Here is a 14,168-nt window from a genome sequence, read left to right as displayed (position 1 = left end):
GCGCACAACCGTTTAGAAAGTGGTTGGTGTTGGTGCAGAAAGTGTTTCCTAGTTCCAAAAGCGATCCTGTGACCTTGAAATAAAACTGCCTGCAGGGAATCCACACAAAACTGGACAGCTGCGGATCCTATTTACAGAGCTATGTACAATGTCAATAAATTAAAGTTTAATTTTCCGAGCATTCATATTCCATCTATTTACAAGAGTTATCAAATAATTACATAAATACTTTGCTAATAGTCTCGCTTCTTCTTTATTATTTTTTTTTTAAACCTTGTTATTGCATATACAGGAAAGAGAAAGAACCGCCAGAGAGAGAGAGAGAGACAGGCAGGCAGGAATCCTGCTATGGAGCTTAGAGAAAATAAACTCATGTTTTCGTGTGTCTTCCCACCCCCTTCCCTTTCAATCGGCCGCCAAGGAGAGCTGGGGAGGGGGTGTGGGACCATTCAAAAGGAAAAACCACAAGTAAGTATATGGCTGTGGGACATGCAAGAAGAGGCCTACAGTGGCTCTTAAAACATCACAATATGAAAAAAGACACAGATTATCTTAAGAGACTAAACATGGCGGGCTGGGGCTCCCCACCCCCACCCCGAAACAATGCTGCTTAGCCATTTATTGAGAACGGATAGGCAAGTCACTAAAAAGTTTTCATCTTTCACAAACAGAAATCATGTTAATGTACTCATTTGCCCCCGGTATATATATATATATATATATTTTAAATTTTACTTGTTTTTGTTTCCACTGGACACGGTGAAGGAAAAAAATATATAAAATCTGCACTGGGAGAGAAACTTTTCAACACCCTCCCCGCCCCCCACCCCTCGGGCCTGGCTACCTTTCGGGCCCAGGCCCCCACCCAGACCAGCCTCCGGGAGGTGCTCTGGACAAACCAGTTTTAACTCCCACCCCCACCGGCTCCGTGCAAGAGACGGTTCTCAGCCCCCAGGACCTGCACCAGGTCCCGGATATATAAACCACGCCAAGGAGACAGGGCTTGTTTCTAGCACATTCTCTCCGGGAGCAGCCAGGCACCCCTTCCCAGGCAGGACCGCACCAAGCCGGGGCCAACCCCACCGCCCGCGCGCGCGCGCCCGCGCCGGGGTTCAGTTTACATCCCACAAAGTGCACTGCAGACGGGACGGGACGGGACGGGACTGGAATGAAGAGTCTTCGCTGGGGAGGGGCCTACGGGGACGCGCTGCGGGACCTGTCGGGCTTGGCCTCCAGGCCGCTGACCAGCCGCTGGATGCTCTGCAGTTCGCTGGTGGCCGCCTCTTTCTCGGGGCAGAGTTTGGGCGACAAGGACACGGAGCTGGAGGAGAGGGTGGAGGAGCGGCTGTTGAGTTCCGAGCCCGAGTCCACGGCCACCGAGGCCGGGCTGGCGGCCAGCGCGGCGGCTTTGGCGTCCAGGGGCCCCGCGGCCGCGGCCATGGGCGGCAGGGCGGTGGTGAGCAGGCTGCTGCCGTCGGGCACCGGCACGGGGATGGAGTAGGGGCTGTAGCGCAGGCGCGGGCGCATGGTGTTCAGGTTGAGGAAGGGGTGGCGGTGCACGGAGCTGGAGGCCGCGGCGGAGGAGGCGGCGGCCGCGGCGGCCATGTACGTGTAGGGGTAGGGGAACAGGCTTCCGAAAGGCGACATGGCCAGGCCCTGGGGAGGGAAGAGAAACGCGGGCAGCGAGTCAGCGAGGAGGGAGGAGCCAACCTGGGCTGCTCCCCCCCCCCCCGACCCCGCCCCCACCTGGGGACCTCCAGCAAGTGAGCAAAGTCCCGGTTGTCTGGGGGGGGGGGGGAGCAGGCTGGAGGTGGAGGAGGGGGGAGGCCACTCAGACTTATTTTTCTAGATCTACATCTTAGCTGTGTCACCTAGCGAGGTCCTCCCCTCCATGTGCCTCAGCTTTCTCATATAAAAAAAGAGCAACAGGGAAACAGTAAATAATTCATATACTATCGGGAACTTTGTGGACATTAGTTGAGCTAATGCCTTCAATATGCTACTCAGGTGCCTGGCCAACAGGACTGACAGACATGCTCCCTCAGGGTCCGTTGTTGCACCTGTTAAATGGGGCTATGGTCAGTTCCTCGCCCCCCCCCCCCCATGGTGGCTGAGTATGAACCAGAGGGCATACATTATTAGGCACAATTATTTCTCATTCTTGGTCCCCTCCAGAACCCTTCCACTCCAACCCTAGAAGTTTCACAAAGCAAAAAACAAAACAAAACAAAAAAAACACACACACCAAAAAACAAACAGGGAAGACCTCAAGCAGAAGAAAACTGGGAAGGGAGAGGGACACAGTGTTTGCTACAAACAGAGGCAGGAAGTCGCCCAGCCTGCTATGCTGGTGTCACAGGTAGAGAAACTGAGGCAGGCCCCGGGGGCACAGGAACTCGCGAGCTAGCAAGTGGCAGAAGCAGAGTGTAAAACCCAGGGACCTGTCTGGGCCACGTCTCTGTCCCCTGCCTGGAGGTGCCACTGGTGCCCGAGTGCCCACAGATCACCTGCCCACCTGTGGCCTGGTCTGCACGAGGGGCCAGCGGAGGAGAAGGCAGGAATTGAGAAAGGCCAGAAACCAACCCCTTTTTCCTCAGTCCCCTCCTCCCCGCAGGGAGGGAGGCCAATCCGGCCTCTTGGCTCAGGGAAGGGAGACGAATGTGCTCAGACAAAACACAAGGCCGGGCGTGCAGAAAGCCTCACGGAACCTTTTCACCAGTTCAGAGTGTTTCCCAGCGGCCAAGCCTTCCCTGGCCACCCCGTGCCCCAGCACAGCTGTCTGCTCCACACGGAGGCTGCCAGGCTGCCCCTCAACCCCGACATTTCCCACGTGTGCACACACCATTAACCCTTTGGGGAACAGGCTGGCCTGTTTGGGACGGGAGCAGGGGAAAAGCGTCAAAGGGGAGGAAAGGCTGGGGGGGGGGGGCGAGAGATTCAGTTCCCATCCCCAGGGAGTCACTTCCGCTCCCCAGGCCTCGGTCTCTCCCTTGTCTGATTGCAGCGCTGAAGCTAAAATCACAGACACTGGAAAAGGCCCTGGAGTGAGGCTGCCTGGGGTAGAGCCTTACTCCACCACCTACCCGCTGTGTGGCCTTGGGTAAGTTGCTCAGCCTCTCTGGGCCTCATCTATAAAGTGGAGGGGATAACCGGACCACAGAAAGAATAGATCAAGTACTCAGAAGAGTACCTGGCACAACGTTAAGTGCTGTGTATAGTTATTATTACCGCCTACCTACCTACTCTGCTATAAACATCCCTTAACTTTGAAAAAATTTAAGTATTGGGGAGGGGGCAGTGTCAGGTTGTGATGAATCTAGGAGATACACCTTGCACCTAGCAATTATTATCATTTAAAGTTACTAGACCAGTGGGGCTGGGGGAGGGGCTGGGGAGGAGGCAGGAGGAAGGAGCATAAATACCTGAGAGGCCAGGACGTGCTGCTGGAGGTGGAAGGGCAGGGTGGCCGCAGACGCCCCCGACAGTCCCTGCGCCGCGGCGGCCGAGGCCATGGCCGTGGAATCCAGGCCCGACACGCCGGTGGAGGCCCCGGACACGGTGGCCAGCAGGGGTCCCATGCCCGCGGCCATGCTGGAGAAGGCGCCCCCCATGGCGAACTGGCTGGGGTGCAGGAAGAGCGGGTGCCCGTTGAAGAACTGCTGGCCCGCCAGGCCGGGGGCGAAGCCGAGGCCGGGCAGGGGGCCCTGGCCCAGGTGCGCGGTGGCCGCGTCCGTCTGCACCGTGAGCGGCGCGAAGGCCTCCTTGGCCGGCAGCGCGCGCGCCTCCTCGGCCTTGGACGTGGCGGCGCCCTCCCGGCCCGGGCTCCGGCGCTCCTCCGCGCCCGGGCCGCGGGTGCTGGACGAGATGGTGGCCGGGCTGTGGCGCGAGTCGGGCGACGCCTTGTCCAGCCGCCCGCTGTCCCGGGGCCGGCCGCCGGGCTCAGCCGCGAAGAGGTGCGCCTTGGCCGCGGGGCTGCCCTTGTCGCGGCTCGGCTCCTCCGACGTGGTGGTGGAGATCTTGGCCGCGTCGCAGGCCTCCGGGCCGTGTTCCTCTTTGCTCTCGGCCTCGGCGTCGCTCTCACCCTCGCTGGGACACAGATCTGCCGAAGGAGGGGGGCAAGAGCGTGGCCGAAGGACGTGAGCTCCAATCTGGGCCCTGGAAGCCAGCTCCCCAGGATGAAACCTGGCTCAGCCACTCACTAGCAGGGGAACACCCCGCAAGCCCCTTCACCTCTCTAGTGCCTCAGTTTTCTCATCTGCAAAATGGGAGCGGTGATCCTCCCCCACTTCAGTGGGAAGATTCAGAAAGCTAACCATGAAGATAGACCGCCCCCACCCCCACCCCCCACGGACACCTCTCTCAACTGGTAATGGATTTTACTTTTTTTTTACTGGCAGGGATTTGGCTCCTACTGCTGTCAGACTGCCTTTACTTGCCTTTCAATTGCAAATTTCTTTTAAATAACAAGGACTCGCACTAAAACTCACTGTGGGAACACCCCCTAGCCACCATCCGGGTCTTTGTTTAGTGGCTGATCAGTGCCTTCCACAAATTTGTGAATTCTTGGGGAAGGATTTGTTTGGAGAGAACCCTGACACCTGAATGGGTGGTGGCAGAAACGCACTCCCTGCCCCCAACACACACACTCAGGGGAGCCTCTGACTGCCCCATCCCTGCAGACAGAGATGGGTGCTGGGCAGACCCCTCCCTGCCCCCTGACAAGCATAGGTTCCTTTTGCTTTCACCACACCCTTGGTGGGTGTCCCACCAGAAAAAGAAAAAAAAAAAAAGGCAAAGGCATCTTATGTTATGTTTAAAGCTTAAATGGATTGAAGACATAAAGGACTTCCATTTGATGAAACGGAAAAACAGGTCTCTTCCCGTTGCGAGAGCGTGCGTGTGTCTTTCCAGATAAATAGTTCTTTGCTCTTTAAACACAGGAAACGGACTGGGGATTTGAACCATCCCGTCCCCTCCCAACCCCTCCCCTCCCTCCGGGACTTGCACCCCGAGGCCCATCCCCTCTCACAGGTTGTGGCTCTACCACTGGATGTGTTCTAGGTCACCTTCCCTTTCCAGGTAGCGGGGAATTCCTGGCCTCCCTCCTCCGCCCACCCCCAGCCCAACACGTCTGACTTTTGAGGTCAAAGATGGTAGAAAGTCAGTAATTTGGAGACAGTTTGTGTGTGTGTGTGTGGGGGGGGGGGGGTACGTAGGGGGGTCCCAGCCATGTTTTCTAAGCTGCCCCCACCAAGAGGGAATATACAGACACCACCCTACTCACAGCCAAACTGAGGTTTGAGGGAAGGGGTTCTGCCCACACCTTATACCAGCTCAGGGAGGAGGATACACCTGGGCCCCCTTCTGGAGCGCTGGCTCCAGTTTAGGGACTTCTAGGAATGTCTGCAGAATGCGAGGGGCAACCTCCCTGGTGGGTGCCCCAGCCCCCCACTCTCCCAGGCCTCCATGACTGGAGTCCGGACATCATCCAGGTGCCCAGGCTGGCTTACCTTTGAGGTTGGAGGTGCCAACAGTGGAGACAGCCGGGGAGGAGGACTGAGCGAAGCAGCTGAAGGCTGCCTGCTCGCTGGAGGACTCGTCCGAGGTGCCCGTGTCCTTTTTGTGTCGGTCCTCGTACACCCTCATGGACTGGAGGGTGAGCTGTTTCCTGCAGAAGCCCACACCCAGCGTCAGCACAGATCGCCCGTCCCCCTGGCTCACCCTCTCCCCGGAGGCGCACACCTCACCCCCGGGCCACACTGACTCTGCCACCTGCCTGCCCCGGGGACAGCCACACAGGCCACACATTGTTCTTGACCCTCTCCCTGGGCTGAAGACGGTGTCCCAGGGGTGTCGGGTGGAATATGGCTTAAGGTGCATGCATTCAAGATCAGGGTTGCATTAGGGAAAGGGCACGGGTGTGGGCTGTGATTTGGTTTAAAAACAAAAAGCCGACAAACTCCCCACTGGTGGCTAAGACGGGAGGAAGTGGTTATTTCACGCTGCACTTATCTGTGATCCGTCCCTATTAATTGGAGTGGGAAAAAAAAAACCTATTTAGACGTTAGAAATTATTTTTTAGCGCCTGCCTTCCCTCAGGGGGTAGGTTAAAAATTTGAGTTAATTTTGTGGATTTTAGAAATTCTTTGAAAGCGGGTGGGGGAGGGGAGCTCCTTTCATAGACTCTCTAGCTGTCTGCTTGATGCAAAATGATCCCTGTACCCACAAAGGAGGGAGCCCCAGGGTGCTCCAGGGGCCTCCGTTCTGTCTGATGGTATTTGCAAAAATTCCAAAGCATTTCGTGAATGGCTTAGTTCTTTCCCGGGACCTGTCCAGGAGTAACTTCAATTAATTAGGAATTAATAGCATCTGTACATAACTGATTATCCCCGTCCCTTTTCTTCCCGAGAGAGCCATGGTGTGGCCTGGCTACCGTCCTTTAAGGTGACATGTAGGTGTTAGAAGAACCTGTATACAGAAACCAGCAAGCACTTGGCAGAGGGGAGTTCATGACCACCTTCCCTCCCTCCCCTAATATAAGGGCCTGCACCCCACAGTTGAGACTTGGGACTTAGCGAAGTGATTTTTTCTAAATTATCTGAGAAAGAAATAATTGTCTCAGCTCACCTTTTCTCTCTCCTGCCATTTCCAGTGTCCCGGAATCCTTTCGCAAAGGGGTTGTTGTCTATTTTTAACTGGGTTATCTAGAGGAGGACACACAAGCAAGAAAGACACGTTGGCCTCGTGTTCTAGAATGTTCTGTTTCCCTCAACTTAGCAGTTCACTAGAGATCTGACTGCCAACAGGCGAGGTCGCTGGGGTGTGCTAGGTTGAAGAGAAAGGGAGAGGGGTTACAGGCAGATGTGTGGAGGGGCTGGAGGTAAAAATCAAAGGGAACTCTTCCCCGTGTGCCTCTCCCATAGGGGGCCAAACCAGGACTCCACGCTGAAATGGCCCCACCTGGGAGATGCCTCATTCTTTCTTCGGGGCAGCCAACAGCTTGGGCTTAGAAATGGAAAAGTTGTCAGCATTGTCAAAAGGGACAACCTGTAGACTTTAAAGGTATGCTTTCATTTTGCGTTTTTTTTAATACCGTGCAATTAATCATCAGATGCGTTGTGGCACATTTCTTAGCCCCACACACACAACACACACAAACGCGCACACACCGTACACTCCAACCTTTTTCTGTGAATCTAATGAGATGACTTATGGGGTTTTGCTACCCTTATGCCAGAGTGGGCTTGATTTTTTTTTTTCCCCCCCTGGGTGGGGTGGGTGCTTAAGGAGTTGTAATATTGACAATTACAGATCTAAAAGGACTGGTGACCCCTGGGAACATTTGTTTTCATTTATCTGCTTCTGCCACGGCCACTAGGTAGAGAAGGCCCGTGGTCTCTTTGTCTGATCAAAATTGCTACAATTGATTATTACAGTAACAAGGTAAGAGTGTGGGGCTCTGGGGCTGGAGGGAGCGTGTGCTCTGTGGCACGAGGGGAAATGCCCTCTGTCCTCTTCCAAATCCCTTCCCTTCGGGGGGATAATAATGTGCCTGGAGGTGGCAAAGGGCCCCCTGGCTGGATCCTTGTCCTTGGAATAAATGCTGGTGCGCTTAAGACTTGCAGGGAAAGGAGGCCATGATACCTTAGTCCCAAGGCTCCACACCTGAAACAGCTGGCCCCAGAGGAACCCCCTACAGTGACAGTGAATTCAAAACGGGGTGTTGTCCCTGGAGCGGCACTCACCCTGCGGACCAGGGTTCAGAAGTTGAATTGCAGGGGTCCTCAGCCGCCCCCTCCCCCCCTAACTGCCTGCTAAAAGTGTCTCTGTGCTCCGCTCCGTGCCCATGACCTTCAGGCCACCATAACTGTACATACCAGGTGCTGCCTGCTGTTCCATTTGGGACACTCCTAATCCCCGGCCTCAGGCCCCGGGAGGGAAGAAGCAACTTCCAATGAAGTGGTGACTTTGGTCACCTCCTCTCAAAAGCTTCAGACAACTCAATTAGTATGACCCTGTGATCAGAGTAAGTTTTTCCAAACACACACTCACACACGCACACGCACGCACACACACGCAGACACACTCACACGCACACGCACGCACACAGACACACACACTCACACACACAGACACACTCACACACACGCACACAGACACACACACTCACACTCACACACGCGCACACACGCACACACACGCAGACACACTCACACACACTCACACGCACACGCACGCACACAGACACGACACACCATAAAAAACACAGCAGCATAGAAGGTAATAAAAACCAGACCAGCTCCTCGCGGATTTCTGGCTAAGAGAGAGAAGCCGCTCCACTGGGATTCTTCTCCCAGGACCCCCCCTGGCTTCTGCCTTAAATCTTTAGCTGGTTCCTTGGGAACCTGATTTCTTGATCCTTCTTCCTGAAGGAAAAGAGGCTAAACCTCGGAGCAAACAGCAGAAAGCCCTGGGGTCAAGGGTGGGGGTGGGGCGGGTGGCATCAGAGGCTGGTCACTGGGAGCTTCTCTCGCCTGCAGTCAGTTTGGCATTTTTTTTCACTCCGCCCTGAATCCTAGCTGGTCAAGTGGGTTTTTTCGTTGTTGTTTTCTTTTCTTTTTCTTCTGCCTCTGCAAGGTACCAGTTCCCCTTCCCCACTCACCAAAGCTCCACGGACGGTCCAATGGCAAAAGAGAATGCAAGACCCCCATCCCAATTCTCACCCTCACCCAGAGCAGCTTAAAGGGCTGGAGCAGCCGCACCTTTAAGGCCCCAAAAAAGCATCTCGGATTACCTTGTCATTCTGGTATGCTGTCACAGCGATGAACTCGGTTTCTGGGAACAAGTACGTCCGAAATGTACTATACGGAAGTTTCAGGATGTCATTGGCTCTCACGATATGAAATCGGGGCTGGTATTTGTGCATGGAGTTGAGTATAGTCTGCAGGGGCAGGCGGGGGAGAGAGACACAGCAAAAAGGGTGCTTAGCGGGACAAGCAGGGTCCTCGGACCCCTGCCAGGCTGACAGCTACCCCACCGGAGGGCACCGCGCTGGCACCGAGCCCCCCTCCAGGGAGCACCTCCTTGGGCACTTGTCACTCGACAAATGTTATCTTCTGGAGAATCCAAATGGCTCGTCAGCTTCCAAAGGGTCCCCCCCACCCTCACCATCTCAGGTTCATCCGAACCTTGAACCCTAGCCTACCTGAGTACCAAAACTATAATTCCCCTGCCACGCTGCGTGATCGCTTGGGAAGGCCAAAGTCTTAAAAGATAGAAAAAAACATGCATTTTAATTTACAAAATGATTCAGTCCTTTAAGCGTCCACTAATTGACGAGCCCAATCCACTTAAAGCCCAGAGAGGCTGAACTCCAGAGAGGAATATTTATGCCTTAATCAAATCAAGGGCTTCAAATGCAATTCCTGCCGCTGAAGAAATTTCCGCGCCCTCCTCGCCTTCCTGGGCCTAATCTTGCTGCTTATTGCTCGCTTATCACTGTTTATTTTTGTTGAAATGTTGGGGAGGGGTAGGGGCCGGGGGCAAAAGGTCCTTCGCTAGACTTTTACAAGCCATCCACGTCTCCCGGACGTTTCTAAGTATGCTCCCACCACATACATAAATATATATACTCCCAACACACACACAATTTTGATTCCAGAGGTCAGTCTCATTTCTAATAAAACCTGACTTTCACCCAAGCCCAATTCTTTTCGAGTAAAAGAGAAAAAAAACAACCAAAAAGGTCTTTCCAAAAATGCAATCACACCCTTTCACAACCTCCTAGAAGCCTCGAACTTTCACACTCTCCCAAGAAATACTATGGCTGATTTCAAAAGAGAAGAAGGATTATCTGAAAACCTTGATGAACACATCACTTTTTTAAAAACTGAGTTTCTAGCGATTGGTTTTGGACTTCCACTGTCAGGGCAGGCATTTCCCAAGCCCTACAACGGCCCCAGAACAGGAGCCCCTAGGTGCCTTTCTTTTAGAAAAGCTGGGCCTTCCCTTCTCCGGAGAGAAATACGCTCTGCTGCGGATCCAACAAGTTCCCTACCTTTGGCCACAGAGAGGAAGAGAGAAGCCTGAGATTTCACATGGCCAGGGGGGAGCTGCCTTTGCTAGAGCAGAGAGAGGGAGAACTTTTTACTGAAAGGAGCGATGAAACTTACAAATCCATGCTTGTCCGAAATGTTGTTGGTGAGTTTCAGTTTGTGGAAAGTGACAACTTTGGACATCCACTGTTCCCCGGTAGCCGGGCTGTCCGGGTGAATATACATTCTCTTTGGCATTTCAGGGTCAGCCTTACCCGCCACCATCCACCGGGAATTGTGAAATTTATACCGACAGTCATCGGCAGCTATAATGTCCATCAACAAAATATACTTGGCTTTTTTATCCAGCCCAGAACATCTTACTTTAAATGGCGGAAACATTCGCCTGCGATAAGAGAGATGGGAAAAAGAAAGAAAAACAAGTCACTTAGAATCTTGGGTTTGATTCTCTATTTACCCTAAAATATTTAAATCAAATTTAAAATGCTTGGGTGAGCTTATCTGTTTCAGAAGTGGAGCGGCTGGGCGAAACATAGTTTTCTTGCAACAGCAGAAGTATCAAACAGATTTTAATTTATCTTTAAATGTCTCAAGATTCAAAACAAGTGAGGGGTGGCGTTCCATTTCTCTACAGGGTCTCCTCACTTTATATATTTTCCTGTCTGTGTGACTTCACAGGTTCTTGCCCCTGCCTTTTCCCCGGTCCAGCTCTACACCGCTCAGGGTAGGGTTTTCAAAGGGCGGTCAGTTAAAGCCGGAATTTTTCACCGCTGGCCCAGGAGAAAATGTTTCACTTATCAAGGAAATGAACGTCCAGTTTATTCCGAAGCAGCCCGGCTTCAGAGCAGCAATCCGCTGCTGGCGAAAAATGAAACTGGACTTCGGCGCGTTCTAAAGCCGAATTTTGTAGCTTGGGGTGAACTCCCAGGCCCGATAACCAGCTCGCCCGGGCGCAGCTCACCGCATTCCCCCACTGCACAGGCCAGTCCCAAACAGCCAGCCTGGGCCACCAAACCGCCGCCAGTTCCCCAGAAGTGCTGGGGTTCTATCCTCACGACTTAAAAGGAAGCACGTCTCGGGGAAACTGGCTAAATGTCTCCTGGGTTTGAGGATTTTTGTCCCGAACTTTGGCCTCAGGTGACTGGGATAGACAGAGAAAGCTGAAGACATCTTGAGCGGCATTTTATTTCTATTCTTCCAACTTTATGCCTTGATCGACTTCAAGGCCATAAAAAAAAATCCGTGATTTTCAGGCAAGGACCTCATGTAAAATATGGTCGAGAATATTTACACACAAAACAGAAGCATGTGTCTAGGTCTCCCCAACTGGCTCCTTGAGTCTGCAAACATAGTCTTAATGATCCCCCAATCGCCGGCTGAACTCTCCCTTGGATTAGGGACACGTGAAGCGCGTGGACAAACAAACCCAGCTGCCCTGTGACTCCTCTCTGACCCGGCAGCCTCGGGCTCAGGGCCCCTCCAGCCCCAGAGGCCGGTCTGGTGGACAGAAAGGGCCGGGGGAGCTGGTGTCAGGCCTCCGGCTCCCACACAAAAGAAAGGGGCTTGAAGTTTTTGTCTGTGAGCACAAAATGAAGCAGACAAAAAACACAACATCAACAAAGCCAGAAGGATGTTCCAGAAAGGTTTGAACAGGGAGACTGCATGCTGTGGGGTGGGTTTCTTTCTTCCTGCAGAGGAGTCTGGGCTCTCCTTAAAACTCTATCCCGTCGGAAACGCAGGCTGCAGAGTTAGGCAGGGAACGCCAGCGCCGCTGACACCCAGGTAAGCTGAAATCGCCTGCCACCGGGCAGGCCCGGAGTCTTTGCACAGTTCCAGGGGAACCCAAGTTTTCCCGTCAGCCACACGGACTGACGAACCCACTGTTCTGGGAGGAGAGAGGGAAAGGGAGGAAAAACCCTCCACGAGTCTGGGGAGGGGCCCTCTGCTCGCTTACCTTCCCGACTTGGTGATGACCATCTCCGTGCCCCGCTTGTGGAACTGATCCCAAAGTTCCTTCGCCTCGAGGTGCACCTTGGGGTCATCCTCCACCTCTTCTTCGGGCTCCATGGTCTTCAGAGGCCTCAGATGCGCCTGGGGCCCCAGGGACGAGAAAGGGATGCCGGTCTCGGCCGCCCCCACCAACTGATCCATGATCGGCTTGGCCAGAGCGCCGGGCAGCGAGAGCGCCGCGGCGCCGTTGGGAGGCAGAGTCAGCGCGGGGAAGAAGGGCGGCTGGTGCCCCAGCACCGCGCTCATGGCGAAGTCCGGCGCCCGGTGAGGTAGGAACGGATGGTAGGCCATGCTTGTCCCAGGAATGACCGGATCTCTCATGGAGAGATTCCTCCACTCCGGGCGGGGCGCTGGGCTTCCGCGGGCACGAGTCCGCAGCTGCTGTTTTGTTTTGATTAACAGCAGCGCATAGTTTTTAAAAAATAGGCGAAAAGAAAAAAAAATCGCAACCAAAGCACCTCGAAGGGAGGGTGTTCAGTGTCTCAAGTGTCTTTTGGGGAGGAGAACGCCGCTTTTAAAGGGGGCAAGGCGAGCGATCGGGAGACATGGTCGCGGGGTGACTGTCCTGGCGTCTGGCGTGTTTAGAAAGCCGCCCCTGCAAGTCGGTTTCGGAGGCGAGAGGAGCGAGCAGGCTGACGCCTCGCGCCCGCGCCCCGCTGCTCAGCTCCAAGCGGACACGCAGCCCTGGGTCCCAGGGACCGCGCGCCCCAGCCCCCAGTTCTTTGTTGCAAACGCGAACGGTGCTCCTAGGAGACTTTTTACCTTTTCTTCTCCTCCTTCGTCCCCCGCCCTCCTATCTGTTCCTCTCTCTTCCTCGCAGGAGGCGCCTGCAGTTGCGCTCGACCCGGCTTGCACCGCCGGCGAGACAGCGGAAAAAGTCTCTCTCCTTAAAAAAAAAAAAAAAAAAAGAAAGAAAGAAAGAAAAAAATCTCTGATTTAAGCCCTCTCCTAGCAGCGCTATCAAAACTTGAACTGCACACTGGCTTCCGTCCGCCTCCTCCTCCTCCTCCTTCCTCCGCTCCGAGCCGAGCCTCCGGAGGGTGTCCGGGTTTCAATCCGAATCTGGCCGTGCTCTGCTCCCGCGCCTGCCGTCTTCCGTGTCCTAAAACGTGAGCGAATTCGCTTCCTAAATCTGCGTCCAGACGCACAGGGTAGGGAGTCTGGAGGGAGGGGGGGTGGCGAGGAAAAAGGAGGGAGAGAGAAAGAGAGAAAGAGAGGGACGGAGTGGGAGAGGGAGCGCGAGGAGAGGGAGGGAGCGAGCCAGCCGGCGAGAGCTCCTCGCCACCCTCCACCGCCTCTAGAATTCCCCGGGCGTCTGCTCGGCGGCTCTAGAAGGTCGGGCTCTGCTCTGGGCCGCGGGGAGCCGGGGGCCTCTTGATTGGCTCTTTGACGCTTTCGGACCAATTGTGTTGCTGCATAGGCGTGGTTTTCACAGGTCGAGTGCTGGGAGGGATAGAGCCGAGTTATAAAAAGAAGGTGTCGGAAACTGTAACGTCGCTGCGCCGCATCGGTACTACTGCCTGTCCTGTGAATATGTCAACATGATCAGAGGGAGGGCGGGCGCCACTGGGGAGCGCGCGCACCGAGTCGCCTCTAGGTGGCTTATCGAGAGATCGCCGCAGCCCAGAGCTCGCCCGCCTGTTCTCGCTCAGCCCAAGTCTGAAATGCCTCAGTCATCCAGCCGGGGATCGAGGGAGGAGGCAGGGCCAGGGAGGAAGGGGAGGGAGGAGGGAGCGAGCGAGCCTGGCCAGGAAGGCGGAGAGGACGCCGGGCGCCGGGCAGGGGCGCTCGCCTCTCGCGCGCTCGGCTCGCCTCTCTGCCGCCGCGGCTGTTTCTCTCTCCCGCTTACCCTCTTACTCACCGGCCCCAGGCGGACCAGGCGGACGGCAGAGCCTCCTGCGAGCTGCCGTTCGGCCGCTGGGCGCAACAAAAGCCGGCTGCAGCCGCAGGGAGGCGAGCGCCCGGACTCCAGGCTTGCGCGCTCTCCGGCCCCACGTGGAGCCAAGCTCCGCCCGACCCCCGCGCCAGGGCTCCCGAGCTCGGGTGTCTCTTTGCCGGTCTCCCCGGCATCTGGGATCGAAGACTCACGGGCACTCGGATGCA

The 14,168-nt window shown here is 55.1% G+C and overlaps 1 protein-coding gene across 2 annotated transcripts; it reads right to left on the bottom strand.

The window, feature by feature from the left end:
- Positions 1 to 1,194: 1,194 nt before the first annotated feature.
- TBX3 (T-box transcription factor 3) lies at positions 1,195 to 12,954 on the bottom strand (the record flags this gene model as incomplete). 2 transcript variants are annotated; one of them, XM_081114243.1, is made up of 8 exons in its annotated part: positions 12,010 to 12,948; positions 10,173 to 10,440; positions 9,206 to 9,265; positions 8,795 to 8,941; positions 6,628 to 6,704; positions 5,511 to 5,668; positions 3,423 to 4,099; positions 1,195 to 1,656 (listed from the first exon to the last, which is right to left on the bottom strand). In XM_081114243.1, exons 1-8 carry the CDS (start codon positions 12,384 to 12,386, stop codon positions 1,195 to 1,197), a joined length of 2,226 nt encoding a protein of 741 aa, XP_080970369.1. In that variant the 5' UTR covers positions 12,387 to 12,948. The 2 variants fall into 2 exon arrangements, with proteins under 2 accessions (XP_080970369.1, XP_080970370.1); XM_081114244.1 differs by lacking the exon at positions 9,206 to 9,265 and having other exon boundaries at positions 12,010 to 12,954.
- Positions 12,955 to 14,168: the final 1,214 nt, after the last annotated feature.

Source organism: Myotis nattereri (genome assembly GCF_964212035.1).
Source record: "Myotis nattereri genome assembly, chromosome: 19".
Classification (NCBI taxonomy): Eukaryota; Metazoa; Chordata; class Mammalia; order Chiroptera; family Vespertilionidae; genus Myotis; species Myotis nattereri.
Note: the sequence above shows the minus strand (reverse complement) of the source record. Positions and strands in the feature narration are given on the sequence as shown.